This window comes from Carlito syrichta, unplaced genomic scaffold, assembly GCF_000164805.1.
Source record: "Carlito syrichta isolate Samal-C Ts95f unplaced genomic scaffold, Tarsius_syrichta-2.0.1 Scaffold160690, whole genome shotgun sequence".
NCBI lineage: Eukaryota > Metazoa > Chordata > Mammalia > Primates > Tarsiidae > Carlito > Carlito syrichta.
Genome location: NW_007104786.1, coordinates 39,925 through 66,620, shown reverse-complemented (window position 1 = coordinate 66,620; position 26,696 = coordinate 39,925). Strand labels below are relative to the sequence as shown.

General features: G+C 40.5%; 1 protein-coding gene across 2 annotated transcripts in view; it reads right to left on the bottom strand.

The window, feature by feature from the left end:
* The window catches only part of LOC103252466 (zinc finger protein 736-like), a 31,170-nt gene extending 18,537 nt beyond the window's left edge, over positions 1-12,633 (bottom strand). Inside the window, exons 1-3 of one of the 2 annotated variants that reach the window (XM_021709119.1) lie at positions 12,513-12,633; positions 6,955-7,081; positions 6,384-6,479 (exon numbers count right to left, since the gene is read on the bottom strand). In XM_021709119.1, the coding sequence (XP_021564794.1) occupies positions 6,384-6,479; positions 6,955-7,081; positions 12,513-12,515 (226 nt within the window). In that variant the 5' untranslated portion in view covers positions 12,516-12,633. Of the gene's footprint in view, positions 1-6,369; positions 6,480-6,954; positions 7,082-12,512 lie in introns of those variants that run through there. The other variant, XM_021709120.1, reaches the window with a different exon arrangement.
* Between the last annotated feature and the right edge of the window lie 14,063 nt (positions 12,634-26,696).

Genomic DNA, 26,696 nt, shown 5'->3' with positions numbered 1-26,696 from the left:
CATGGAGTGCCTTAGAAAATGATAGAGTATTGAGGATGACAGGCTTGTGACAAATGATAAGAAAAGTAAATGCTTTTTATAACACCAGAAAAGCTGCAATACCAAAGATAGTATACTGTGAAAATAAAAGATTATGGGATCCGAAAATGAAACAGAGGACAATCTCTTGAACTCAGAAAATACACATGTCAACACACAGAATCTATAGCCCAGCTGATCAATGTCAGCCTTCCCTTGTAAAAAATCAGACTATTAATTACTGGAATAGGCAGTTGCATTTTAACTTCCAAATCTCATAAAATGATCTCAGGGCATATATCCAGAAAACATATCTCAGCTGAAGGAACAAAATAAATAATCAGAAATATACCCTAAAGAAATGAAGATCTATGCATTATCTGACAAAGAATTTAAAATAACCATCATAAACATGTTCAGTAAGTTAAATAGAACACAGAAAAACAAAAAAGAAAGAAAGAGAGAGAAAAATGATGTATGAAGAAAATCAGAATAGCAATAAAAAGACAAAGCTGCAAAGAAGAACACAATAAAACTGTGGAGCTGAAGAATATAATAACTGAGTTTTAAAAAATTTACCTGAGGAGCATAACAGTCTTAGTCAAGCAGAAAAAAGAATCAGAAAATTAAAAGCATATTAATTATAAATATTGACTCAGGAAAGCAAAACAAATAAAAATAATATAAAATGTATATAGACTATGGGGCTTATCAAACAGCATCAGGTAGACCAATATTCTGATGACAGAATATAACAATCTACCTTTTACAATACATTTTTTATCTCCGGTTTGTTGAATGCACAGATGAAGAATTCACAGATAAGGACTCAATTGTACTAGACTTGGAAAAACTGTAGTACAAAAATAAAAAATAAAGATTTACAAAGATAAACAAAAGCTGAGGGTATTTGTCACCACTAGAAAAGCCCTACAATAAATGCTCAAGGGAGTCCTTTCTCTTGAAAAATAAAGCAGTGGTAAACAGCATCATGAAACCACATAAAAATGTAAAGCTCTGCCAATGATAAGTATATATTCAAAGGTATGTGCAAATTTTTTGGTTTAAAAAACTTCTATACCAGATTATGAGCATTATGAGAAAACGCTTTGCTATCACAATGATGGTGCCAAAAATGCTCATAATCTGGTATAGAAGTTTTTTAAAACAAAAAATTTGCACATACCTTTGTTAACAGACACACAATATGATACTATAAACCCCATAATCCCTGCACTTTGTTAGGCCGAGGTGAGAGGATTGCCTGAGCCCATGGGTTCAAGACCAGTCTGGGCAACTTGGTGAGGCCTCATCTCTACAATAAATTTTTTTAAAAGTAGCTGGGCATGGTAACGCGTACCTGTAGTTCCAGCTACTTGGAAGACAGAAGCAGAAGGATCACCTGAGTCCAGCAGGTAGAGGCTGTGGTGGCCATAGAATGCCACTGCATTCCAGTCTGGGCAATAGTGAGACTGCAACTCGTTAAAAAAAAAAAAGATGTTTTATGTACTCCCCATTTGTCACAGAAATCACAAAGAAAATTACTATAGAAGATACACAAAAGGTAATGAGAAAGTAATCAAGACATGCCACTACAAAAATAAAAATATACAAAGGAAGGCAGTAAGAAAGAAAAAATAAGTGTAATGTGGTTAAAGAAAACATGGAAAGCAAAAAACTGTCACAAGAAACAAAGAATAATACATAATAATTTAAAAAGTCAATTTACTAAGAACTTATAGCAGATACAACTCATATAAGGGTTCCCAAATACATGAAGCAAATATTGAGAAAATAAAGCAAAAAAATACACAGCAGCACAATAACTGTGAAATAATTCAATACCTCACTTTCAATAATGAATTGAAATGCCAGAAAAGAGATCATTAAAAAAAGAGAACTTAAACAACACTGAAGACCAATTAGACTTAAAGACATATACAAAATACTCCAGTCAACAGTAGCTTAATACACAATGTATGCAATTGCACATGACACACTCTACAAGTTAGACAATGTATTAGGACACAAAATAAGTTTTATCACATCAAAAAGACTGAACTTATACAATGTATTTTTTTCTGACCACAAGAAAATACAACTAGAAACTAAAAGTGAAAGGAAAACAAGCAAATTCTAAAACACACGCAACTTAAGCAACACTCTTACATTCCTGTTGAAGAGTCAGAATATATAACTGGGTGCGTGCGGTGGCTCAGCACCTTGGGAGGCTGAGGCAAATGTATTGCTTGAGCCCAGAAGGTCAAGATGAGCTTGGGAGGCTAAGGCGGGGGGGTCTCTTGAGCTTAGGAATCTGAGACCAGCCTGGGTAACATAACAAGATCTCATCTCTACAAACAAAATTAAAAAAAAAATTATCCAGGCATGGTGGCACACACCTGTCATTACAGCTACTTGGGAGGCTGAAGAGTTCCCTCTTGTTTGAGCCCAGAAGGTGGTGGCTATGCTGAGCCATGATCGTGCCACCCTAACTCAAAAAAAGTCACAAGATTTAACATCATTAAGATGTTGATTCTACCCACAGTGATATACAAACTCAATGTATTTCCTATGAAAATTCAAATGATACTTTTTTCGTAAAAATATTTTTTATCCTAAAATTTACATAGAATCTCAAGGCTTTATAAATGATCAAAACAGACTTAGCAAAGCAGAACAAGTTAGAGGTATCACACTTCCTGATTTTAAAACATATTACAAATTTACAGGAATAAAAACAAAATGGGACTGGCATGCAGAAAGAAAAACAGATAATGGAACAGAAGAGAATAGCACAAAATAAACTCTTATGAATATAATTAAATAATCTTTGACACGGTTGCCATGAATACACAATAGGGAAAATACTTCTCCTTCAACAAAGGTGTTGGAAAACTGGCTATCCAGAGAGAAATAAATAAAGATGGACTCTTGCATTACATATAAAAACTATCTAAAATGATTAAATACTTAAATGGAAAAAATACAACTGCAAAATTTTTAGTCAAATACAGGGTAGAGATTAAGACCCTGGCCATAACAATGCTTCCTTAGATACGACATCAAAAGCATAAGCCTAAAGAAGAGTAAAATGGAACTAACTAGTAAAAGTACAAAAAAAAAACTTGATATGATAGGAGACATTCAATTCCATAAAAATGTCTCCTAAAGAATGAGAGAAAATATTTACTATTTACATATTTGACAGAAATTAAAATTCAGAATATACAACTAACTCCTAAAACTCAACAACAAAAATTTAATAACATGATTAAAAAATGGGTGAAGAAGTGAACAGACATTTCTCCAAAGAAGAGATACAAATGACACCAACAATCATTTCAAAAGATGTTGAAAATAACAAACACTGAGAGAAATGTAAAGGAAAAGCACACTGACACACAACCTCACACCCATCAGGATGGCCACTATCAAACAAACAAAATAACAAATGCCAAAGATGTAGAGAACTTGAAATGTTTGTGCAGTTGCTGAGAGAGAAAAATGATGCAGCTACTATGAAAAGTAATATGAAAGTTTTATTAAAAATAAAATTATTCTATGATCCAGCAATCACACTTCTAGGTATCTAACCAAAGTATGCAAAGCAGACCTCAGAGAGATATTTGCACACCCACATTTACTGGAGCATTATTCACAAAGGCCAAAAGAAAAACAACCTAAATATCCCTCAATGAATGAATGGAGAAAATGTGGCATATATACATACAACACTATATTATTAATCCTTAAAAAAGAAAATCTATGTGTTATAGTAAGAATAAATTCTGTGGACATTATGTTAGCTTACATAGAACAGTATCAGCCAGATGTGGTGGCTCATGTTTGTAATCCCAGCACTTGGGGAGACTGAGACAGGAAGATTTCCTGAGCCCAGTAGTTCAGGACCACCCTAGGCAATACAGTATAGCGAGACCTCATTTCTACAAAAAAAAAAAAAGAAAATTTATAAAGGCATGGTGGCACCAGCCTATAATCCCAGCTACTGGAGGCTGAGGCTTGGAATGATCACCTTACCCCAGAAGCTCAACACTGTGGTGAACCTTGATTGTTCCACTGCACTCTAGCCTGGGTGACAGAAAGAGACTCCAACTCAGAAAACAAAGTATCTTACAAGAAAAGATTTGGAAAACCTCATTAATATTGGTTTTGGCAATGATTTTGTTGATATGAAACTAAAAGTACAGAAACAAAAGCAAGCATGAACAAGTTGGACTGCATCAAACTAAAAAGTTTTTGCACAACAAACAAGAAAGCTTACAGGATAAGAGAAAATATCTGCAAATCATATATATGAGATATATCTGATAAGAGGTTAATAATCAAAATATACAGGGAAGTCATACAAATCTAAGGATAAAACAATTAAATGGTAATCACTTGACTGAAAAATAGGCCAAGAATAGTTATTTTTCCATTGAAGACACACAAATTACCAACAAGTATATGAAATGGTGCTCAACATCACCGATCACCAGGTAATCTCAAATCAACAAAATGTTGAGGAATCATCTTGCACCCATAAGGAAGGCTAATATTAACAAGGAAAAAGATAAGTGTTGACAAGGATGTGAAGATAAAGAAATCCTGTGCACTCCTGATGAGTTATAAATTGGCATACTTATTATGAAAACCATCATAAACATTTTTTAAAAATAAAATAAACTACCACACGATCCAAGAATCCCTTTTCTGTGTATATAACCAAAGAAAATAAAATTAGTATCTGAAAGAATTATCTACACCCCTATGAACTGAAGCATTTGTCACAATGGTCAAGCTGTGAAAACCACCTAAATGTTTGTAGATGCTGACTGGATTAAGAAAATGTGTATATATACATAATAGAACATGATTTAGCCATAAAGAATCAAAAATCTTGGCATTTCAACATCTTGGATGAAACTAAGACATTATGCTAAATGAAATAAGCAGGCACACACAAACAAATATTATGTGACCTTATTTAAGCAGTGGAATCAAAAAAGATTGCACTCATAAAAGCAGAAAACACAATGGTGGTTGCCAGGGCCTGCAGATGGAAAAAATGGGAGATGGTGTTTAAAGGGTACAAAATTTCAGGGGTTGTTTTTTGTCAAAGCAGACTTTATTGGGGCGATAGGCTGCCACGCATGCGCTGGGCACCCACTGGCCTCCATTCCACGTTCGGCCGGTCCCTCCCTCCATTCTCAGGGCTCCCTCCCTGGAGGCGCCCAGAGCAGTGCGACAGCTCACTGGCTCCCGAGGTGGCAGCTGCAGTGGCAACGCTCCACTCCTGAGTCATTTCAGTTATAAGTGAGTTTGAAGGGTTCTAATGTATAACCTGGTGACCACAGTTAATATTAATGCTGTACCCTTTAAAAGTTAGCTAAAATAGTAGACATTGTCTTGTTTACCAAAAATAAAAAGGGTAACTATGTAAGGTGATAGATATGTTCACTAACTTGATTGTATTCACATCTCACAGTGTGTAAACAGATCAAATCATTACATTGTACACAATAAATATATGGTTATACAATTTTTATTTCTGAAAAATACACGTTAAACCTACCCATACATAAACATATATATGCATGTGTGTATATATATATATGACCCAGTCCTAAGCTTCATACTAAAAAAAAAAAATGAAAATTATAAGGTAAGATTTATTAAGAAACAAGGTAACATGTGGAGTTTAATATATGTTTACAAATGTTCTAAGTGACATAGGATACTTTAGAAAGTTGGGCATTTAGAGTTTAAACTACCAGTATTCATACTTAAAATATAAAATGTTAAAGTAAAATAATATTAGGCCTCCTTATATTTAGGGAGATAGTGTAAGTTCTGACAAAATTATTGAGTATGAATTTCTACAAAATCTTATTTGAAACCTCCCTAGGATAGGAAATCATGATGCAGAAAACATTTAACATCTGTCCACGGTGTTTCTGGAATTTCTGAATCAAATTTTTTAAAAATCACTATTACTCTCACATATTGCAAACATGATGCAAAAATAATTTAAAAATAGTTTTACATGGAGTTTCTAAAAGATAAACAGATATTCCCATGTCTCCAAAAGCAACCGAACAGCAGTCGGAACAGAATGTCCCTTATAAACCATTATGATGACTTTGATTTCCCCATAACTCTGAAAGAAGATCACAGAAAAGAAAGTAGAGCTTATTGGAGAATTTCAGAGCATAAAACAATAGATGTCACTTTGTGACAGCAAGAGAAAGAATCCTAGGTTTCTCAGAAACCATTTCCATTGGAGCAGACCACCTTCCCAAACCACATTTCAAGCTCTGCTTCCTGCTTGACCTGTGTCATCTGCTTTATTCACTTCCACATACCTGGGGGTTTGGGTACTGTGTTCTGTCTCTTCACATTCCAGGGCTCTTTCCTTTGCTCCAGACACATGATCAGGTCCGGCGTGGAGATAGCAAGGCCTGTTTTATTAGAAACAGTAACATGACTCTTGCTGGGATTCTCCAATTGCAAACCTAGTACTGTTCTCAGTAGAGAATATATTATATAAGATTCCAGAAAATTAATCCCAAAATGCTGTTACCCAGCAGAACCTGTAGAACATTTAGGAAGTATTTTAAATTTGTGGGACCTCAACTCCATTGTCCAGTACTAGTGAATCCAAAATTGATGGCAGCAATTGGATTTGAAGGTGTAGGTAACAATATTTTATACCACTAAATTTCTGGGTTTACCACTAAAATTGCAAAGAATATAGATTAGTTTCAAAAAGAAAAAAGGTTCATGTAAAAATACCAACAAATCACCCAGTTTTCCCTGAAAGCAAGAATCTGAAACTCATTTGTGCAAAGCAAAAACTCCCAGAAAACATTCTATAAAAGAAGGATATGACATCCTTAGTATGGAATAGAAATTATATGCTGAGATTCTTCTCACCCAGGGAAACCAGGTTTTGGTGGTTCTCTAACATCACATTCCTGTACAAAATCCGCTGAGTAGGGTCCAGGCATTCCCACTCCTCCGGAGAGAAGTCTATGGCCACATCGCTGAATGTCAAAAGCCCCTGAAAACAACAAAAAAGCATATTTACCAAGTGGCCATGGGCAGAAATCTTAATTTAACTCTAGGTGAAATGAGCAAGTGACGAGAAGAGGATCTAACTTATATGATGACGAGAATTATTCAAAAAGGTAATTTTTAACACAGAAATATTCTCTAATATATTCTTTAACTCTGAGGAAAAAGGATGAGATAAGATCCACCCAGGTAGTATAGACACCTTTTGTGAATGATAAAGTATAAAATATGGGCACCAATACAGGCATATACATCTTTGAGGCTACGTTTACATCACACAGGGTAAGTTGTATATAATGGTTAGATGGAAAACTCAGAGTGAGTTGGAACGTCCCTCTTAACTTTTAATGTATATAACAATGGACTGAATATGGTCAAAATACAAATTCTGATTCAGGAGATCTGGAATAAAGCCTGAGTTTTTCCACTTCTTTAAGGCTCACTTTGTCACCCATGCTGGAGTTCAGTGGCACAATCACAGCTCATTGAAGCCTCGACCTCCTGGGCTGAAAGGCTCCACCCTCCTTAGCTTCCCAATTAGCTGACTACTGGCACATACCATTCCCAGCTAATTTTTTTTGAATTGTTTAAAAAAATAATGTCTGGCTATATAGCCTAGGCTAGTCTCAAACTCTTGGGCTAAAGGCATTGATCTGCCCTGGGTTTATCTCAGTTTATCTGACCAGTAAACAAAGATGAGAGTCTTCATTTTTCAAAGCAAGCTATATGCAAATAGAATCTAAGAAAGGAGAGGTTCCAGATTAAATTTGATAATCTTTGGTAAATCTCCCCAAGGTATTTATTAATAATAAAAAATTAAGTTTATAGTAAAAAAAAAAATCTGTCAGCAGGCACCTTAATCAAGTAAATAAAATTATATGAACTGCAATAGGACAAATTGGTATTAGGTGCCAAGACACACAAATGACACAACAGCAGTGCTGTGATGTTGGCCAAAAATATAGTAAATTGTAGTCTAAATCAAATAATGAGGAAATATACGTTTTATGCAGAATTCCAGCTACAGATATCTTCCATGCTCTGTAATCTCTATTAGTATATTTATATTGTCTTTCTTTCTTTTATTTTGGCATCCTAGGGTGTAAGACTGTTCTAATTATTCTTTATTCAGACCTTCCTGAGTTATTCTGGGCAGTAACTGCCATCCTGTTTAAATGTGCATTTTATTAACCATGTTCCACATGCAGTTAATGCAAACGCTTACAACAGATGGACACTTTTTCGACTGTAGGAAACCTGACTGCTTCATCTATTTTTTTCTGGAGGCCATGTGGTTTACTTATCAGTTTGCTTCTCCAGACCTCCTCCTCGTTCTTTATCCAAGTACCAGAAAACTGGAGCAAATCTCATCTGGATAAGAATCCTAGTGCCTCATCTGAGCCCAGCAGGTCAAGGCTGTGGTGGCCATGAGAGTGCCAATGTGCCACTCCAGCCTGGGCGACGTAGTGAGACTCCAACTCAAAAAAAAAAAAAAAAAAAGGAATCCTAGTGTCAACTGATGGTGTGGCCATGAAGGGTTATATTCTTATTATTTAAACATAGCATAAAACAAATCATTTATTTAAATTATTACCTTTGCTTCTTCAGATCACATCACACAATCCACTCAGATTTCTAACTAAAAAAATATGCATCTTATACTCAAATCATGGAATACAATTCTTAAATACATGGATAAACTGGAATTATGTGGCAGAAAGATTTTATAAACACACACACACAAAAGGATAGCAGCTCAGGGAAGCAGCCTGTTTCACCCATAGTTCACATGAAACTACATCTTCAAAAGGCTCATTATGTTCCCAAGTCTGGGGACCACTGTCAGTGTAAGATGTAACCCTGGGTGGCTTACTACCAGTCAGTGACTGAGGGAAATCTGAGCAACTGGGAATTTAATTCTGGGAGCGCCACACACTTTACCGTCCCCTCCTCAGAGTGTGAAAATGATCCATCCTCCAGAGTCTCAATTCTTATCAGGAACCAAACACCAGGAGTAGTTTAAGATTTTCACCTGTAACGTCTTTTTTTGAACACCAAATGTGTGGCTGGACACCAACCAATTATCTAACACCAACTGGTTGTCTAACAATTCACTTCTGTCACTATCCAGAGTTAGCACAGACCCCACAAGTTCAGGGCTGTCTCACAACACTGCCCCCACTGTAGATAACAGTTGCAAATCCCAGGGTGATCTATGCTTCTGAGAAACTGCTTATTAACCAGTCGCTCCTTTTACCCCTCACCAAGTCTGATAATTTGATGGAACTACTCACACAACTTAGCAAAACAGTTTACTTATTTTTACCAGTTTATTATAAAGGCTACAACTCAGAAATTGCCAAGTGAAAAAGATGTATAAGGCAAGGGATAGTGCCAGGGAAAATGGGTGAGGAGGGAATTCTAATAAATAGCTGTGGTTGAGGAAAACCCATCCTTTGTATTTGGCAACAGCAGCTTACTACAACAGAGACCCCCTTCCCATTATAACTTAGGTGATGCTCCCTTTTTCTCTATCTTAAAGCCAGACAAAGATACTGCAATTTCCCATTTTCTGACTCATAAACAATTGGATGAACACTTTTGTCTCAGTGGTCAGAACAAAACACTATGTGTTCCTCTTCCTCTAGGACCCTGAACTCTGACCCACCCTCAGTCTGAGTCAACACACACTTCTCTTCATGTCACTCGTAAGAACAGGCCAACTTGAGGGTGAACAGTCTCTGAACTAGGATCTCCTGGTGCCACTCTCCATCCTGTCCTTCCCCCTCAGATCTTTTTTGCTTCTTCCCACAGAAGAAAGCCCCTTGCAGCCTTAACTCTGAGATACTTGCAGATCCTACAGCTAGTGCTTTCACTCTATTGTAATACTCCTTTATCATAAAGTTATTTTAACCCAAACTGGATTTTTTATTTGACAATGTCTAGAAACAGCCACAGAACAATAACAAGTACACCTTCCAAAAGAGTATCACATCTCCCATTTTCATCCCAACCCTGACCACGTCTCCCTGAGAACCCACAGTTTTCCAAGGCCCTGTGGCTTTTCTCACTAGCAGCAACTTCCTTCCTTGATTGCTATAAACAAGCAAGTGCATCTACAGGGGAGGCTCCCTTAGAAGAATGACCTGAGCATTCATGATTTCCTTTCGTAAGATCAGGACTGACTACTCCTTGGAATCTCTGGGTCTATGTGTCTGCTTCCTAATTAAGGCCATTCACTTAGTTCAAATGAGGAAACACCCAGCAAAAAATCACTCAAACTCAGTGTTTATGATTATGAAGTGCAGCAACTTGTAAGGCACTTATATTACATACATAATCAGAAAAAGCAAAAGTCTGTATCTCTTTCAGACAATAAACATGCGATTACTTTCATGATAGCAAATCATTTTATAAACTATTAATCACATGTGAACACTTCCAGTAGTTGCCAAGTTTTGTCCCATAAAATTTAGCATTAAACCCAGATAACAGGATATAGAACATTTATCCACTGTCACAAATTCTTCACTCTACAAATAAAGAAAAACTGATGTTTATAAATCTATGTAATTTAACAATTAATCTACTATACTTTCTTGTGGAAATTTATTGACTTTTCACAGCCATAATGAGAAAGAAATTTTCTCTATTTTTTCCCCAGGAAGAAATTCCAAAGCAATGCCTTCAGATTCTGGTTCAAATCACACTATTTAGAACAGACCTCAGAATCTTACTACACTCACTCTGCAAAATAAAAAAGGTAAATAAGATTTTTTTAATGGCTGGGCACGGTGGCTCACGTCTATAATACCAGCACTTTGGGAGGCTGAGGTGAGAGGATTGCCTGAGCTCCTCAAAAATGTTTAAAACTTTTCAATACCTACTGATAAAATACATTTTATAGTTAATGAAAAACTAAAGTAGAAATAAGTGAATGAATCTTTCCAAGGTGACAAACCCATGTAGGGGAAGTGCTGACTGACACAGACATGTTTGACTCAAGGAAGGCCATTGTGTCACTTGGGACATGTCCCCACGCCCATCCTCGTCTCTCACTTGCTTGGTGACCACCCGCTCGGGGAGACACTGCACTTGGTCTCCTGTGTGCCTGAGGAGTTTTTTTCTCTGTGGAACCTTACACCTTTTTTCTAAGGTGGATTTTCTTTGTCCTTTGGGATAGTTGTCCTTCCTTCACAAGTGGCAGATAACCCACAGGACAGAAATCATTTCTGCCTTTTCCTCTCAAGACCAGCAATGTGTCTGAAAATGCACGAAAACCAGTAACCTAGCTAACTCAAATAAATTTCTTGAAAATTACTAATTAGAGGAAAACAGAACTTAGACCTTTCCAACCACAAATGTAACTGTGAAACGTCAAAAGACGAACATAACTAACTGAAATTAGAAGTAGAGGGTTTTCTCGCCTCAGTTCGTGCTTGCACGTAGCTAAAATAATTTTGAAAGGCTGGAAATATGAGGTAAGAGCAAGTATGCAGCTGTCCAGACTATCTCTGGGAAAGGAGGAATATGTGCACTAAGTCTGTTTTGTTAAATAAAGGAACAAAAAGAACACGAACCAAGGACAAAGAGACTTCCCAGTACTCCCCCCCTGGTGCCCAGAAGTCACCTCTTGATCTCAGCTTCCTTTGTCCCTCGAGCCTGAATAAAAACCAAAAAAAGTATACACAACCCAAAAGGGGTGTGTAGGACGCGGCCCCTTATCTTCTCGGTTTCAATGGCACTCCTAAATAAAGTCACAGCCATTGCTCTAACTCCTTGTCTTGACTTATTGGCTGTCATGCGCCGAGCAGAACGGGGTTTGGACCCAGTTATACAAACTGCCAATGAACCTGACTACATACCCAGGGACTTTCTACATGGATATTCCAAATAAGGCGACTGCATGGCTATAAACAAACAGCAACTGCACGTGGCAGGCTTCCCCCTGCACCTTATAAAAGCCTTTCCTTCCAGTCCCTCCGGGAACCCCACACCACAAGTCCTGGCTGGGGCTTCTGCATTCACGACCCGCTGTTTGCCCAAGTGCATCCTTAAGGTCGTGACGAAGACCCCGTTTAACCTTGGAGAGGAGAGAGAGACTGGGGCCCAGGACCACAGTCCCCCCAACACACTCCGACCCCGCACGTAGATCGGATCCTTCCCACGACCCTCCCAGCATCCGTATACTGCGGGGCTGCGCGGAAGTGTCCAGAGAGGGCTCCTGCGGACGAGGTCGACGCAGGGACAGGATCCCAGGATCCTGGTTCAGTCCCACCCTGCGCCGAGGGGATTGATTCGAATCGCCGGCGGAGACCGGTCCAGGCTGGGAGCTAACTGGGAGGCCAGTCCCGCTACAGCCAGTTCATCCGGTACCACCACCCTCCCCCGCTCGGGACACCTGCCCGCATACTCACCATTTCACGGCTTCTGGGTGTCCCGGCGTCCTCCCTACAGTTCTCCCAGGATCTGCAGGTCACAGAGCCACAGAAGCTGAGGCAGAGACACGGAGGCCTCCCTGACAGCAGGACAGAACAGCGGAGACAACACAGCCAGCTCTGTGCGCAGGCGCAGGAGGCAAAGGCCCCGTCAGAGTCCGGAAGTCGACCACGCACTACAGGCTCCTGTCTGATTGGGCAACTTCCATATCAGCGTCCGCTGATTGGATGAGGCTTCAGGCTCCACCTCTCTGGTTTTGAGTGGCAGGAGATGCCATCAGACGGGGGCTGCTTGAGGCCAAAAATGGTTGCGATTTCTCCCTGCACCGGAACCTGAGGGAGGTGGTGCAGGCTGGTGCGCACGTTGTGGGGCATGCTGGGAACTCGAGAATTTTAAGAGCTCCCAGTCCGTGCAGTTTTAGATTAGAGACCTCTCTCTTCTTGCTTGGATGTCCACAACAGCAGTGAGCTTAATCCTACCTAGTCTGTTCTGCTTGGTCATGGATACTAAATTAAAGAAGCAGTGATGCCCATGCCCATGATTATAAGAATATCATTGCTAGAGATACCCTGTTGGATGCAAAATATTCCAAAAGTACATAAAATAAATCCTGCTGCCTCAGAGAGTGCTTTTGTACGATGCTTTTAGTTTTGTCTAAAAACCCTGACAATAAACCCAAAGCTAGGTTATAATTATTCACCAAATAAGCAGTGAGCACTTCAGGATATCTGTTATTAGAAAATTTATTTGGTAAAATATACATACAGTGAAATGCAAATATCTTAGCTGGTTATTTATTTGCACACATGAAAGTCCAGTCTAGGAAGTGCAGTTTCTTTAGACTGAACCAACATGGACAGCCTTCTATCCACCACACCGCTGTCTCAGGGAACAGCTCCTTTATTCTCAAAGTCTCTGTTGGGTCTCCTTGCAGCCAACTCTCCCCTACTCCATCAGTCCTGGCCATCCTGAGCTGTCCTCAGTCCCTGTGGTTTGGTCTTTCCCCTGAATGGCCTATGAATTAGAATCCTACAGTGGGTACCATTTTGGGTCTGGCTTTTCTCACTTTAGAAAATGAATCTGAGATCATGTTCTGTGAGGTCAATGGCTTGTTGCCTTTCACCATTGAATTTCCTTCTGTTCTGTAAGTGTACTACAATTCCTTTATTCTTTTCCTTATTGATCATCTTGGTAGCCTCCAGGTTTTAGCCATTATGAATAAAAAAAGTGAATGTGGCATGCAGGTTTTATGTGGACATAAGTTTTCAAATCAGTTTGGTAAATATCTGTGAGCACTTTGGGGTTGTGTGTTTCAAGTGCATTCACTTTGTGAGCCCGGTTGTTTTCCAATGTGGCTCTACCATCTTACCTTCCCACCAGCAATGGATGAGTTTGTGCAGTTCCATGTCCTCCCCAGCATTTGTTGTTGTCAGTTTGCCTCTGAATGCCCCCCAGCACTTGTGGGTAAAGAAGAACACATTTTACTCTACAGTATGATTTTGTTTGCTTCTGTCATTGTCCTTAGGAGTCACCCGGGTTCTGGCATTACAGGCTCCAGCTGGGCCCAAGGTTTAGAGTCCAGTAGGTGTGCAAACATGGTATTGGTAGCCCTCTAGTCTAGGAGAGCCCTTGGTAGCTCTGACACTTCCTCCTCTGGGACCCCCTACCTCTACCCTGGGACCTCCACATCTCCCTAGGATTTCCCCGTCCCTATTGATTTTCCCATCTCTCCTGGTACACACTAGCACTCATAGGCCTTAACTGATGTTAGAGTGCTCCTGGAACGTAACATGGTTTCTGAAGATATGGCTCACATGTAGGGTGTTTTTTTGTTTGTTTGTTTGTTTGTTTTTTGCTGAGGACATCTTGCCCTGAGTCGTCTATGGACAGAAGAATGCTCTGGTGAAACAGGGCTCAGGGAGGATTGGAGCCTGAGGATTCTGCAAGATTCCAGCCTCTGGCTCTGTGATTCCTCAGGAGAGGGTCTACCTAGAACCAGGCTACATCTCCCATGATGAAAGTGTGGGCATGTGCTCAGGGTTATGAACTTGCTCATCTAGACTCATTTCTCTTTTCAGGGTTACCAGAATGTATCTCACTGACTTATAGTAGTGGCCCAGGCCCTGACATCAAAGTTGCTTCCAACAGGAGAATTCATGCAGGGATGGACAGAAAAGCTGGGACGAGACCTGTTGCCCTATGGGTGAGGAAAAGTGAGCCACTGGCTGTCTGAGAGACAGGCAGCTCCAGGCAACTGAATTGAGCTCCTGTCTCGCTAACTGCAGACAGCAGTCATGGGGGACCCTCATTCTCCACCTTATTTTCTTGTGGCTTCTGTATTTTTCCCAGTTGTCAAACATTTTTAGCCATTTATCTGTGTGGTCAATGTTCTGTTCTTCCTGTAAAATGAGAAAGGATGGTGAACCAAGCTGCAGGCCTTCTGGAGGGGACTCTGGATGCTGACTTTTGTGCCCAGGGGCCTTAATGGGGCTAAACTGGGAGAAGCCAGAAAGGGGCAACCTCAGGTCACATTGTCTTCATGCCACAGACACACTGGGCATTTGTTTGGTCTCATTCTCCAGGTGCCAGTGGTCAGTGACCACTAAGCCACCACTGTGGTTCTGGTGGAGTTCGGCAAAAAAAAAACCCTGCAGGTCCAGTCTTGGAGTGAGGTTCAGCATAAACTATGGTCCTTCACAGGGATGGTGTCCTCACACCATAGGACACCCCCTTTGCCTCACTGGACCAGCCTCCCATACAGCAGGGATAGAATCTGCCTTTCATCTCCAGGGCACTGTTGAGGTAGACCCATCTCACTGTAAGGTGATGGAGGATGGTTGAGGACCCAAACCAGGCTGGAAACCATTCTCCTTTCCACGTGAGCCCCAAGAAAGGACCAGCCCTATCTCCATTTATCCCAGATCTCAGTCAATGAGACAGCCTAAGGAAGGGAGGACAGGCTTTTCCGTGGGCTGACACTCAGGTAAACTGGTAAACAGAAGCAGAGGGAGCACAGGGTGGGATAGGAGTTGCCAAAGGTATATGTGCGAGATCAGCCAGCATCATGGGGCTGCCCCTCCTGGGCTGAAGGCAACATCCTCTACAGGAGCCAAAACTGTCCAGTCATGAGACAAGATGGTGCTGCACAGGAGTAGGTGGCTGGGCCCTGACAGCAGTCCCCCAGGAAGTGACTGTATCACTGGACTGGGGTCCAGGGAGCCTAGCCTGAAACCTGACAGAGGATGACCTGGAGCCCAGCTCACCTTATTCCCCACAGCCCTCACAGGGTCTGACCCAGTGGTGTTCCCTTGCCTCTCCTTGCACCCTGGCTGTTAACGATTCCTGTTCCTAAGCTTCCCCCATCCCTTCTGACCCAAGACCGAGACTCTCCAGCCACACTGGCCCTTCTTTTACCCTTGTCCCATCAGAACCTCTGGGCAAGACCCCCGGATATGTCCACACATCCACCTTGTTTACTTTCTAGCTGGGCTGCTGAGGGTGGCTGGGAAGATGCTAAGGGAACAAGGGTGACTGAGGGTAGCTAGGCTCCTCCCACCAGACTCCAGATGTCCTCCCAGCAAAAGATCAAGAAGTCAAGTTGCCTCAGCTGCAAGCACTGCTGCCTCCCTGGCCTCCTAATGAGATACCCAGGCCAGGATCCTGCCCATCTTCTCCCCTCAGGGCCATAGCTCTTGCTGTCCCTGTGCCCCTCTCTGTGGAAACTGGAATGGGCCTGCTTATTCCTCAGAATCCTCCTGGACAACTGCCCACAGACCATGCCAGCTGCCTCCTCTCCCTGTGGCCACACTCCATATCATTGACCAGGGCCAGCTCCAGGAGGACAAGAACAGACCTTCAGGCTTTCCCTCCAGAATGCTGAAGTGGAGATCACTCAGTGGAGAGCCAAGGGGCCTGGCTCAGCCCCATCTTCATCTCCATCTGGTCTCCTGGTTTCCACAGTGGGTCACTCAGCTCTAGCCTAATGCTGACCATGGACTGGACCTGCAGGGGAGCTGGGGAGGGGTTCTGACCCTGGAAAGGAGGTGGGCCCTAACCAGAGAGGTATGTCCTGCCTCAGAGAAGATTTTCTAAAAACAAAATCCATGACTGAGATGAGATTGCTGGGGGAGCAGAGGACTCACTGCAGAATCTCGAGCCAATTAGTGACTTTGTAGATTAAAAAATCTTCATGCTCTGTAGCCAGTGAATCAACTTAAGGAGTAACACTAGCTGAAAGTGGTGTTTGGTTTGGGGAAGCATAACATATTAACACCAAAGCAACATCTGTGTTTGTGGAGACCATGTCTTGGGTGAAGGGACAGCAGATTCCTTAATTTTGAGCAATACAAGAAGGGGCTTTATTGTCTCAGGTCAATAGGAACAAGTGAACTCTGGGAACTTGGTCTTGGAAAACACCCAGAGGGTCCCTTCCTCCCAAGAACACTTAGGGCAGAAGGAGGGTGACTTCTCTAGAGGACCAGAGGGAAAAAGAACGATTCAGGAAGATCCCCTGTTCCCAGCCTACAAAAGAGACTCTTGTCACCAGCTGGTCATCCCTCTAGAGCTCCTTCACTGTCCATAACTGATCAAGGGCATAGGGCTCTCCACCCCTCTCTTAGACTTAGGGAATCCCTCATATCTGGTGGGTGTGACAGCAACCATCAGTGACCAAATCTGAAGTATGTATTGATTAGACCCCTTCTTATCTTAGGACCCTTCATAAGGCACAGACTTAGACCAAGGAAAATCCTTCTCCCTCACTAATAGAGTATCCATCCTGATGGCTCTTCAAGGGTCAGGATATGCTCTATAAGTTTCCACAATTCTGGGTAGATGTTGTATCTAGGGCAGGGAGGCTTCAGATGAAACCATGTCCCAGAGAGTAAAATAAACCAATAATTAAATTCTTGGACTTAACAAAAAAGAGTAAGGAAATAAACAATTTACTGGAAAGCTAAAACTGTCCCAAAGATTAAGACTAACAGATATTATTGAGTTTGTTAGGGTTAGGATTTAATGTTAGAGTTTAGGGTTAAGGTTAAGGCTTATGGTGAGGATGAGGATAAGGGTAGAGTTAAGGCATTTGGGTTAGGCTTAGACTGATGGGCTAGAGTTAGGGTTAGGCGATTAAGGTTCCTGTCTATGGTTCAGTTATAGTTAGAATTAGATAGAGTATGGTGTTTGGTTTGGGGTTTGAATTTGGATGGCATCTGATTCCAGATCCAGGTTCTGCATTTAGTTTCAGGGTTTAGTGTTTGGATTCTGGTTGGTTTAGAGTTAGTTAGGGATCAGGTCAGAGTTTATGTTCATGGAGTAGGCAGACTATTGGGAGTTTTTCACCTGGTTACCTACCTTGTCCCACTTTTCTCCCTTGTCTAATTGTCAGGAGATCCCCATAGAATGTGTCCACGTGGCTAATAGGAGTTGCAGCTCTGCCTGTACTAAGTGTAAGTCTGTCTCCCAGGCCTACAGGATCTCCAAAGTCTCCTTTCCTAGCCATGGAATTTAGTGAGAGAAGCAGCTTCAATGTGGTTTTTCCCCAACAAAACCCATGTTGTAATTTGATGCCCAATGTGGCAGTGTTGGGAGGTGAGTCCTGGTGGGAGATTTTGGGTCATTGGGGTCGATGCCTCATAAATAGATTAATGACCTCTCACGGAGGTGAGTGAGTTCACACTATCATTAATCCCACTAGAGTGTATTGTTAAGAGTCCATCTTCCTCAGCTTCTCTTTGCTTCCCCTCTTGTTCTGTGATTTCTCTGCACACACTCACTCCCCTTTGGCTACCCACCATGAATGGAAGCAGCATGAGCATCTTACCAGAAGCTGAGCAGGTACCAGTGCCATGCTTCTTCCAAATTTGCAGAACCAGGATTTGAATGACTCCTTTTTTTTCGGTAAACAACCTCATCTTAAGTTATGTCCTAGCAACACAGAAAGAACTAAGAAGCAAGCTTTTCTCTTACCCAGCAGTCCCCAGTCTTTTTGTCATCAGGGCCTGATTTCATGGAAGAAATTTTTTTCATGGACCAGGGGAAGTGGGGAAGCGCAGTCAAACCTCATTGCTAATGTTAATCTATATTTGCAGCTTCTCCACACCCACCTCAGCTCCACCTCAGAGCATCAGGGATTAGATTCTTATAAGAAGCATGCAACCTAGATCCCTTGCATGCACAGTTCATGATATGGTTCACTCTTCCATGAGAATCTAATGCTGCTGCTGATCTGACAGGATGCAGAGTTCAGGAAGTGATATGAGTGATGGGGACCATATGTTTTAGGTCACACCCAAATGTTGAGTTGATCTACCTGCCAGAATCAGGTAAGTGTCCATGGCAGACAGTTGCACCAGATGCATGATTGCCTGGGTGCGTTTTTCATTTAATCTACTAGATGACTCAAAAACAAACAAACAAAAAAATAGAACTTTGTTGACTGTTTTTCGTTTCAACTTTTTTTCTTCAAATTTAGTCTTTCAGTATCTTTTGCTACAATTACACCTTATAAGCTAGTCCTTATTATTGTCAACTATGATTGAAAGGTTTTCTTTTTTGTTTGTTTGTTTTTATTTCTGAGTCAGAGTCTTATTCTGTTGCCCAGGCCAGAGTGCAGTGGCAAGTTCACAGCCACAGAAGCCTCAACCTGCTGGGCTTAGGTGATCATAATTCCTCAGCTTTCCAAGTGACTGGAACCACAGGTTCGTGCCACCATATGTGGATACTTTTTTCTTTTTTTATTGTAGAGATGAGGTGTTGTCAAGTTTCCAAGGCTGGACTTGCATTTCTAGACTCAGGCAATACTCTCGCTTCTGCCTTCCAAAGTTCTGGGATTACAGGCATGAGCCACTGCAACTGGACTAAAATTCTTTTCATTGAGATAAAATATATGTAACATAAAATTCAATATAATGACTATTTTATAGTGTACAATTTAATGTTTTTTGGTGTATTCACAATGATTTTGCAATAGCCACCACTAGGTAATTCCAGAACAGTATAGTCACCTCAAAAATGAACCCAATACTCATCAGTCACTTCCAATGCCCTCCTGTAACCCATTCCAGCTCCTGGCATCCACAAATTCACTTTCTTTTTCTATGAATTTACCTTTCTGGGCATTTTTTACATGTAGATTTATACAAAATGTGACCTTTATGTCTAGCTTTTTCCATTGAGCATTATGTTTCTTTGGGGGGGGCGTGTTGGAGTCTCACTCCGCTGCTCGGCTAGAGTGCAGTGGCGTGCTCATGGCCACCCAGCGTCAATCTGCTGGGCTCAGGTGTATCTTCCACCTCAGCTTTCCAAGTAGCCAGAACTGTAGACACACACTACCATGCCCAGCTAATTTTTTTGATTTATTGTGGAGACGAGGTCTCACCAAGTTGCCCAGGCTGGTCTTGAACCCCTGGCCTCAGGCAATCCTCTTGCCTCGGCCTCCCAAGGTGCTGGGATTACAGGCTTGAGCCACTGCACCTGGCCAAGCATTATGTTTCTAATGCCCATTCATGTTTTATAGCATATCAGTACTTCATTCCATTTGATTGTTGAGTATTTCATTTTATGTATGTACCACTTCTCTTTATCTAGTTCTGCATTGCTTATTTCTACTTCCTGGCTATAATAACTAATGTTGCTATGAACATTTATATATAGGTTTTTGTGTGGACATATGTTTTCATTTCTGTTGGACATATACTCAGGAGTGGAATTGCTTGGCCATATGGTAACGCTATGTTAATTTTGCAGAAACTGCCAAAATGTTCTCCAAATTTGCTACACCATTTTACCACCCCACCAGCACTGTATGATGGTTCTGAGTTCTCCACACCCTCACTGACACTTCTCTGTCTTCTTAAATGCACCCAAACCAGTAGGAATAAAGGAATATGTTATTGTAACATTGATACTTGTTTTCCTAATAAATAAAGATGTTGAGCATATTTCATGTGCTCATTGGGTACTTGTATCATTTATTTCTATATCTTGATGTGTAGTCCTTACTACTTATTAAAATTTTATCTAACAATATTTTTGTCTAAGTTTTTTTACTCATAACATTTACACTGGTTAAAAAAATGGTTTATTCAATCAATACCCTGTCATTTAATTCTTAATGTACTAGATAATATAAAATTGATTCTTGTATTGGCATAACTTCTTTTTAAAAAATAAACCATCTGTAGTCATTTTGTAATACTTATATGCTAATTTATATTCAAATCAATTACTTTGAAGGTTTTGGTATAAAGTATACAATAGCGACATAAGTTCTTTTCATGGCTTTTCTTTTTTTCCTGATTAATAAAACCTATCTGGAAAAAAAAACCATCTAAGTTTTAAAAGTATAGGAAAAGGCTCATTTAAAACATTAACTTTTGACGAATGCTTCCAAATATTTAAAATGTATTTGTTTTTTATATTCCAATAATTTTTACATCAGTTTTGGTAGTCTATATTTTACAGAAGTCATTTTTCCTCTGAGTTTTCTAATTTATTATTATAAAATTATTTACATTAGTCTCTCAGGGCTTAAAAAACTCTATCAATAGTTTTAATGCTATTTTTTCTTAATAAGATTTGTGTGTCTTTTTTACATCTTTCTTAACATTGTGCTGTCTCTGTGTATTTTATCTTTAATTTTATTAATTTTATATTCTACATAATGCTTGTTCTACATTTTATTGCCTAAATTATACTTTATCATTACACTTTATTTCCACCTAGTCCATACTTCTTATTTCTAAAATTTATGTATTTTCAGGCATCTTCTATTCTAGAAGTTGAATTTGCAGCCATCTTATTTCACCTAAATACTCTTGAATAAAGCACAGTACCCAAATTTGATATAAAGAATTTTCATTTTTTGTCTAAAAATAATTATTCATTAAGAATATTGCAAAATTCTAATTTTTGATATTTTACATCCCTTAATATCACATTTCAAAAACATTACTACTTAATAGGCAGCAAAGTAATCTCTTTGAATAAAATATTCTATATTTGTTAAAGCTTTCTTCTGATGAAATTATTTAATTGATCAATACGACCTGGAAAATGTGATATAAAACTAAGGTCCAATATGTGTCAATTAAATCAAGTTTGTTTGTATTGTAGAAATTCAGAAATTATCAATATATGTTATGTATTATCTAATAATATTCAGAAAATATCTGTTTAAGTTTCTCCTATGGTCAAATATTAATAATTGCCCTTTTTTTTTGAGTAGGAGTCTCACTTTGTTGCCCAGGCTGGAGTGCAGTGGCATGCTCACGGCCAATGCAGCCTTGACCTGTTGATGATCCAGAGTGATCCTTCTGCCACAGTCTTCCAAGTAGCTGAACCACAGGAATGCACCACTATGGCCAGCTAATTTTTTTTTAATTGTAGAGATGAGGTCTTGCCAAGTTGCCCAAGTTAGTCTCAAACCCCTGAGCTCAGGCAATCCTCTCACCTCTACCTCCCAAAGTGCTGGGATGACAGGCATGAGCCACCGTGCCTGGCTTAGTTGTCTATTTTTAATTTTTCTGTCCAAAACTCTTGAATACATTGAAGCAAAAAGTACCCCCTAAGAAACAAGACTGTGTGACCTTCATGCCCAGATGTCTTGTCCACTTCTCCTCCACAGGTCATGATTCATTTTCCAAAGTTCAGGATGTGGGGACCATCCTGCCTCTTTCACCAGAAAGTCTAGTTGAGATCATTGCTTGATATTCCACCTTTGAAATTTTCCATGAATCAATTGGTTTCTTTATGCTTCTCATATCTATTACCTATGAGTTAAATTCTAATTAAAATCTCATTGTGATTTTTGTGCTCACATTGTCACACTCAGAACATTCTTTCCATTTTTACTTGAAAATATTTGAAAAATATGCTACTCTCTCCCACAAAAGAAATCACATATTTTAAATAACTTTCAATTTAAAATATTTATTTATTTATGAATTTTTTTAAAGCAGTAAGGTCTCACTATGTTGCCCAGTCTGGTTTCTACATCCTGCACTGAGGTGGTTTTCCCACCTAGCCTCCTAAGTAGTTGGGGCTACAGGAATGCGCTATCACGCCTGGCTAGTTTTTGGATTATTTGGGGGAGATGAGGTCTCACTATGTTGTCCAGGCTGGCCTCAACCTCCTGGATTCAAGCAATCCTCCTGCCTTGGCTTCCCAAAGTGCTGGGATTACAGGGGTGAATCACTGTTTCTGGTCAAAATTTGAGACTGAAGGTAAAGTTGCAAATCTGGCCTTTGATATTCTGCTCTCTCATGTATACTACTTTATTTTCCCTCAAGCCCCCTCCCAGGCCATGTGCTGGGGAGTAACTACTTTTCATTTTCTTCATAGGTGAACACTAAATACTTTCCATTTCATTAAACTTTGCCTATATTTCTGTGTTCAGTTATTTTCTGAGCATTTTTAAATAATTGATTTAAAGTTGTATACTCATGTAAGATTTCTATCATCACTATATTATTAAAGGATACTTTTTAAAGATCATTAGTCTCTGATACTCCATTAAAAAGAATGAGTGATTTAGGTTATTACTTTGTTGCCCAGACTGAGTGCAGTGGCATGATCATGGCTTATTATAGCCTCAACCTCCTGGACTCAGGTGATACTCTTGCATCAGACTCCAGCGTAGCTGGGATTACAGGCTTGTGCCATCATGCCTGGATTATTCTTTATTTTTGTAGAGATGGGAACATGCTATGTTGTCCAGGCTGATCTCAAATTCCTGGCCTCAAGTGATCCTCCCACCTCAGCCTCTCAAAGTGCTGGGTTTACAGGCATGAGCCACCCACCCAGACATAAAGGTTTAATAAGTTGAAAATTATAGAACCATTTTAAACATGTTTAGTCTGTACCTGTCATTCTTCCCACATGAGAAGTCCTCTGAGGGCAGAGATTCAGTCTGTGGTTAACACACTAGCTGTTGTGTGACTGCTTACAAGGGAAGAATAAATGACTGTAAAGTGCTTTACAAAATCAAGACAGCCCACAAAAAATTTAGCACCATCTGACTAGTGTATGGAATGGTATATTCCTTCCACAGCAGATAGAGCTGAGTGTGGATGTCCTGGGGTCACAACTCAAGAGAGCAAAGAGGCTGACTATGGGAACACTGAAATAAGCTAAATCAGTTAATAAAACCAAATTGCTAGCAAAATAATAATATTGATCAGCTTACTGCATTTTGTTTAAAACTTTCATCTTAGTTACCTGTCTCACCCAAGAATCAATGCCTACATGTAATTACAGTAATGTTCCCAGGACCACAGACCCCCAGCTTTGTCTCCTTTGGGCAGGTTATGCTGACCGTTGCCTGCTGATCATTACAGAACTCCTTCACCATAAGTTCCATGTGATTGTATGCTTTGTTAGCTGAAATCAAATGTTATGCTTTGACATTTTCATAGTTTGTTCTTATATTCTGTTAGTGACCTAACCAAAGTAACTCCATTGTATAATGATTCTTCTTCCTTGTCTCTACGTAACTACCTTAAACTATATCTTAGTGGCAGAACTCCGGGGGCTTTCTGGGCACTGGCTATACCTACCTGACATGAAATTAATCAAAGCTCCCTAAAAATCGAAGTTCCCATTTTGGTTGCCAAGTTGTTAGTTAATAGTTGCTATGGTCACTAAGTTGCTATGCAGCCAATGCTGCAAATTTTACCTATAAAAGCTTGTCACAAAGTGTACCAATTTGTCAAGTTTTCTTTCCTACTCATGACCCTCGCATTTAATAAATTCATAATTAATTAAACTCAACTTGTTGGTGTAGCTTCTTCTCACTTACTCGGTCATAACAACACATGCTGTGATCAGTGTAGAGGTGGTCAGCAGCCACCAACCAGGATTAGAAAAAATGAAAACAGAGTCTTGAGCAGTAGCTGGCAGTCAAGCATACGTGCTCCGGGATCCTCAGTACCCACCATCATCGATGTTGCTTAGGTTCCTCTGGGTTCATCTGCGCCACTTGCCCGCTACACACTATGCCATCATAAGCTGCCATCATGGTGAAGCTTGCTGAGGCAGGTAAAAATCAAGAGGATCCCAGGAAAATGGTTCCTCCCCTGAAGGAGGTAAAAGAAGATAGTGAAGATGAGGAAATGTCAGAAGATGGAAGAAGATGATAGCAGTGGAGAGGAGGTTATCATTCCTCAGAAGAAAGGCAAGAAGGCTACTGCAACCCCAGCAAAGAAAGTGGTGGTTTCCCCAACAAAAAAGGCTGCAGTTTGCCACACAAGCCAAGAAAGCAGTTGTCACCCCAGGCAAAAAAGCAGCTGCCATACCAAGAAGACAGTTCCACCAGCCAAAGCAGTCGTGACTCCTGGCAAGAAGGGAGCCACACCAGGGAAGGCGTTGGTAGCAACCTCTGGTAAGAAGGGAGCTGCTCGCCCTGCAAAGGGGGCAAAGAACGGTAAGAATGCCAAGAAGGAAGACAGTGATGAGGAGGAGGATGATGACAGGGATGAGGATGAGGAATATGTGGCTTTGGAGGATGAGGAAGATGTGGTGGAGGCAGAGGAGGCTTTAGAGGCAGAGGTGGTGGCAGAGGAGGCCGAGGTGGATTTGGTGGCAGAGGCCGGGGAGGCTTTGGAGGGTGAGGAGGCTTCAGAGGAGGCAGAGGAGTGTAGGCGACCACAAGCCACAAGGAAAGAAGACGAAGTTTGAATAGCTTCTGTCCCTCTGTCTTTCCCTCTTCCATTTGAAAGAAAGGACTCTGGGGTTTTTACTCTACTACCTACTCAATGAGAGAGCCTTCTGAGGACATTCCAAGACAGTATACGGTCCTGTGGTCTACTTGGAAATTCATATAGATAACATTTCAAGGGTGATACTCTGTTGGTTTTGATGGATTTTCATATAAACTTTTTAAAGAGATGAGTGATAGAGCTAACCCTTATCTGTAAGTTTGAATTTATATTGTTTCATCCCATGTACAAAATCATTTTTTCCTACAAATAGTTTTGTTTGGTTGGTTTTTTTTGCGTTAGGGGGATTGTAAAGGAAAGAATGTTTTATCATGGTTTTTGCTTCAGCGACTTTAGGACAAATTAAAAGTCAACTCTGGTGCCAGAAAAAAAGAAAAGAAAAGAAAAAATGAAAATAATGCTAAGATGGAAGAGGGGCCAGGAACTGTAGCTCATGCCTGTAATCCCAGCACTGAGGGAGGCCAAGGCAGAAGGACTACTTGAGCCCAGATTTGAGACCAGCCTGAACAACATAGAAAAACCCCATCTCTAAAAAAAAAATCTTAAAATTTAGCTGGGCATGGTAGGTTGGGAGGCTAAAGTGGGAGGATCACCTGAACCCAGGAGATCAAGGTTGCAGTTATCTGTAATCACACCACTGTACTCCAGCCTGGGGGACAGAGTGAGACCTAGTCTCTATTTAAAAAAAAAGATGGAGGAGAGGGTATAAAATTATATTATACATAGGTGCCCACTAGAACAAAGATGCTTTGAGTAACTCTAAACTTGAGGAAGGCCTTGGGGAGAGGTTGTGACCCATTGCTTGTGCCTGTATGGGCCAGGTCATAAGTCCCAAAAACACATCATCATAGGAAGATGACAGTTTTGAATGTAGTAATCTTGTGATTTCATTATTAACTAACACAAAACAGTATCTCAGATACTTTCTTTCTTGCTTTTTTTTTTCAGGGTGTCACTCTGTCACCCAGGCTGGAGTGCAGTGGCACAATTACAGCTCACTTCAGCCTTGACCTCCTGGGCTCAGCTGATCCTCCCACCTCAGCCTCCCAAGTAATTGGGACTACAAGCAAACACTGCCACACCTGGCTAACTTATTATGATTAGTTTTTGTAGAGGCAAGGTCTTGATTTGTTGCCCAGGATGGTCTCCACCTCCTGGTCTCAAGCAATTCTCTTGTCTCGACCTCCCAGAATACTGAGATTACAGACATGGGCCATTGTGCCCTGCCCCAAATCCTTTCTATTTGTGTTGTTTGGGCCAGTCCATTTACCAGTCACACTCCTAATAAAAATGGTACTTACCAACCTATTCACTATCCTGCACAGGATATTGCAGGGTCCAGTGAATCTGGGAGCTTGTAGTGTCAGCGCTGCCACCTGCCGTTCATGGGACTGGTTGCGATGGCCTGGAAGATACTCAAGAGGCAGGTGGTGCTAAAGCACAAAG